Source organism: Gekko japonicus, unplaced genomic scaffold (assembly GCF_001447785.1).
Source record: "Gekko japonicus isolate JY-2015 unplaced genomic scaffold, Gekko_japonicus_V1.1 scaffold1870, whole genome shotgun sequence".
NCBI classification, from domain to species: domain Eukaryota; kingdom Metazoa; phylum Chordata; class Lepidosauria; order Squamata; family Gekkonidae; genus Gekko; species Gekko japonicus.
In genome coordinates, this window is record NW_015168711.1 from 74,273 (window position 1) to 79,068 (window position 4,796).

The 4,796-nt window shown below is 42.9% G+C and overlaps 1 protein-coding gene across 1 annotated transcript in view; it reads left to right on the forward strand.

The window, feature by feature from the left end:
- Positions 1 to 2,995, forward strand: part of ZC3H12D (zinc finger CCCH-type containing 12D) — a 16,364-nt gene extending 13,369 nt beyond the window's left edge. The window contains exon 6 of the mRNA XM_015415549.1: positions 2,822 to 2,995. Within this exon, the coding sequence (XP_015271035.1) occupies positions 2,822 to 2,995 (174 nt within the window). The remainder of the gene's footprint in view (positions 1 to 2,821) is intronic.
- Positions 2,996 to 4,796: the final 1,801 nt, after the last annotated feature.

Sequence of the window (4,796 nt, forward strand, 5' to 3'; positions counted from 1 at the left end):
AAGGCCGGCGGTGGCGGCCGGGACCGTTGGGGGCGGGGTGTGTGGCCTCATGACACACTTCCGTTGATGTCAGGGGGTGTGGCATATGCTAATGAGTTATGCTAATGAGTTCCCCTAGCTCTTTTTCTACGAAACGACCCCTGGGTATAACTATGTTATGGCTATGTTGCATAGCTTTGGTAATCACATGAGGTGTGAATGACAAATGTACATCCCTAAAGCAGTTGGGACATGTGCTGAAGAGCCTTGGTATGTCAGGTTTGTAGCTTGTGGGTGCTTATTAGATCCAGCTCTTCTTGTTAGTGCTCAGTGGGTATCTATGGCTTGAAACATCTTTCATTATAGGCTTGTGGGGGGGGGGATTTCCCTAGTATTCATGTTTTAGTGACTGCCAAATTAGATTAGGCATTGTGTATGGGGCTGCTTCTGAAAAGCACTCAGAATCTACACCTAGTTCACAATACAGTAACCTGGTAGTTAAATGGAACCTGCCTTACTGAATATAATTGCCAATGGCAGTGCCAAAAGCTTCTATTTTGTTTCCAGGTGATGGTGTTATCCTACTGACATACCATTTAGTGCTTTATTAGAATATTAGCAGCATTCTTTATGAACTTGCCCATTAGGTGAGGTCATCAGTTGAGGTCCTGCATGGTCTTTTCTATGGTTGTGCCATAAGGAAGGCTCATTAATCTCTACTAGCTTTGAGGTACCAATATAAATCTTTGTTTTCTCAAGTTTTTAATGGGATATAATACAGAGGTGCTTTATTATTTTTAGTTGTTGCCTGTTTTGCATTTTGTCCATTTGTGGTTTTCTTTGGAACGTAGTCCTGTTTTAAAACCTGTTTTGATATTATGTTCTTGCATTATTTTGATATTCACACGTAAGCTGTCTTAATGAGGGCAAGGGGGAACATAAATCTTTAAAATAAATGATGTTTATATATTTATAAGCAACTTATTTGTCACAAGAGTTCTTCTATATTCAGACTGGGGTAAAATAGCAGAATGGTTAAGTATAGCAATACTTTATGGACTTCAATATTACCACAATGATTTCTCAAGGATAAATGTGTGCCCAAATAACGTGCTATGCCTAGCCCTGTTTCAGGAACACAAAACCAGCTTGAACAATATTGTTTCATCTCTGATGTCTGTAAGCTAAAGTCCATTTGTTTTAGAACATTTTCCAATACTCTCATAACTAATAATCTCTTGCATGTTTAAGTAGCAGAAGAATATTGCCATATTTAAAGGTGCTGAGAACTATTTAATAAAGTAGGAAGTTATTTAAACAGGGGTGAGCAATTAAAATGCCAAAGAGGTTTGTACATCCATAACTTGCATAGCAAACCATGGTTTACTGAAATTGTAAATCTTTTCTAGTTCTTCACAGTTTTTAAACAAAAAAACCCATCTGCTATTGATAGTGTTCAATTTTTTAAAAAAAGCCTCATTGGCATGTAATGAAGTGTTTTGAAAACCCCAAGATGACAGGCAAAACATCACTGAACCACGAAGTTAACATCTGGGATTTAAATGGACAACTCTTAATGTTATGCTGCTTCACTAACACAAAGGAAGCAGAATGTCCAAGACCAATGAACACATCACAAAGTAGAAAGCAAGCTTTCAAGTTCACTAAAGCTCTTCTTCAGGCTTGATGGTAAGCAAAATATATGGGAAGTGTATGGGGGTGTTTTTGGGCTTCTAATACTTTTCAAGTTCAGATAATTATGTCTTTAATTCAACAGCCCTTGAGATAAAGGTGGAGTGGATTAAGAGAGAAATGTAAATTAACTGGAGCACCTTGCAAATGAACCTCCTGATCTATATTGGTCCCTGCCACATGAGGGACAAAAAGAACGGGCAAAGTGCGGCTTTGAAAAGCCACACCAAAATAGGCATGCGGCGGCGGGATCATACAGATCCCGTGAGCCGCTGTGCAATTGCTCCCCGGCACGATCAGATGCCGGGGAGACCGGGGAGGAAGCCACGGGAGGCTGCCGAACTGCACGTCTGAGCATGCGCAGTTCGGCCAGGACCCGGGGATGCGCCGGCAGAAGAACGCGCCGGCAATCCCACGGCCGGTGTTGATGCGGCCGTTCGGAAAGAACCACCTCGGTAGGTGGTTCTTTTTTGGTGCGGATTATTGCCGGAAGGGCCGGATCAGGGACGGGCACGCAACTATTCCCAGATGTTGCGGTGGGATTGTGCCTGTTTGCTCCGCCCCCGATCCGTCCCTCTCCCGGCCCTAATCCTCTTGTGTGACCGGGGCCATTGTGACACAACTTTGATTTTATTAGACTATTTATACCCTACCTTTCTGCATGGCTCATGATGGCTCAATTACAAAATTTAAAACATACAAGACAAAATTAATCCCAAATAACCCCTACCCCCTACAAAAATGCCTTATGTCTACACCCCATTAAAAGCCCTAGCAAGTAAGGAAAGCTTGCAGAGCCTCCCAAATGTATCTAAGGATGGCACCCCCTCACCTTTTCAGGGACCCCGTTCCATCAGGAGGAGCTGTGACAGAAAAGGCAGAGGCTCTAGTTGATGCAAAGTGGATTACTTCAAGCAGGGGAACTGCACTAGGTGGAAGCAATATGAGAACTACTTGCCCAATATAAATACTTTTCTAAAGTGCAACTGGGAGTACTTCAGTGTGCTTGAATACTTTACATTCCTATTTCAGGAAAAAGAAGCAAGATTATACAGTAAATAGAGAATAAGACTAAAAAAAATCCAGAATAGAAAAAAAATTAGAAGGTGGTTTCCTTCAGCTCTTATATCTGGTGATCTGCAAAATCCAGTGCTTCAGAGAAAGCGAGGATGATTCTGCTAATGTATGGAAACTCAATATTAAAGGAAGTTACTACCACACAAGTAGCAGCAGAGAAATTGCAGTGGTGAAGGGAACTTGCAAGATGTGGTTTGATACTGCCAAAATACACAGAATCGCTGGCACCAGAAATGACATCAGATGAGAAGTGTGTGCTTCCCACAGGAGGTCATCTAAGGATGAGATACTACCACTTGAAAAACAGAAGCACAGAAATAAGTAAAAACATTATTTCAGTAAACATACCTTTAATAAGAACTTGGAAGCACAAAAATCCCTTACTAAGGAATTATAGCTGCTTGTTATGTGACATGTAGAACTGGAAGGCTCGGGCATGTAACAGAGTAACTTCAGTTTGCAAATTCCATACTGAAGCTATACTTAACATTTTCAAATATGGACAAGGAATAACAGGAAAAATGGAGGACAGAGAACTGGATCACGTTGGAAGCCTAGTGTTCCAACATCCAGAGGCAAGATCCAGTACTATCCACCATCCTCCTTCCTAGCTTTGTATTCAGGCCACTATAAAATTTTTACACTTATGCAAGGCCTGGAATCTTACAACTGTGCTGGAGTAGCATCTGAGGGGATATGAAAATCCTTTAGGACACATTGGTGCATGAAGGGGAAGGTTACTCATATGCTCCATTCCTCTCTGCCATTCCCACTCATTTAAAGTAGACTATTTAGATGCCAGCTTTTCATTTTAAAATATTCCAGGTAGCATTACAGCTGTTTTGAGGATCAAGATGCAAATTATAGCACTTCCTATTCACGATTATGAAATAATGATACCAAACACTTTTGATAAATAGCACATTCAGATCAATAGCTTTCCCAAAAGACACTTTTTTTTTTTTTTTTGGGTATTCCTGCATTTTCGTGTGTGCATGTGTGTGCCCATGCATGGAAGTCATGGCAACCTCTGGCAAGTTGGCAACTCCTACTGGGGCATGGCGGACTCAGAGAAGTGGCTTGATAGCCTGCCTCCACCTCCTAACCCTAGTATTCTGTCGAGGTCTCTCAACCAAATACTTGCCAGGGTCAGCCCTGCTTAGCTTCCGAGATCTGACAAGATCGGGCTTGCCTGGGCTATCCAGGTCAGGGCTCGAAAGACACATTTGTGCTGCAACAGCTGTAAGCTGTTTATTAGTTATTCATTTTGTGCATTTGCTACCGAAATGTATGTTACTAGCTTACTTAGTGCAAGAAACGTGCATTTGTGTTGCATTTGTGTGAGAAAAGTGCAGTACACACAATAAACCACACAGTGTCACTGTGGTAGTGGAAAGTTTACATATGTGGACCTGTTATTTTTACTTTTAGTTTTACTTGAAGACATGACATGTGGCTGCCTTATACAGAATCTGACTATTGGTACATGAAGGTCAGTATTGTCTACTCAGACTGGCAGCAGTTCTCCAGAGTCTGAGGTGAACCTGGGACCTTCTGCATGCCCAACAGCTGCTCCACCCCTTAGCCACAGCCGCTCCCCAACTCTTGGTTATACTGTTACTACGACGATCAGATAAAACACACTTTTCATTTATACCCCACAGCTTGGTTTATAGTAGGCCTAGACACTGAGGCAAAACAGGCTTGCACTTACTTGGCTTTGCTCAACCACCAACACAAGGAACAAAGAATATATCTGGGGATAGACATTTTGTGCCACTGGGGATATATGTTGAGCCTGAATACACAATAGGGCTGCCAAATCCCCCCGGGGGGCGGAAATCCCCCCACCCGAGGCCCATTCCCTGACACCGGGGAATCGGGCCCCGGGGGAACCCAGCGTGCCCGGCGTCATGACGTCACGCGCCAGGAGCCAACCTGGAGTCCCCCGCCGGAAAGATAAGTGCCACTTGGCAACCCTAATACACAAAGAAACCAGTTTTGGAGGTCCCTCATGTGTAGCCTGTGCATCCTCTTAACCTAAGGTG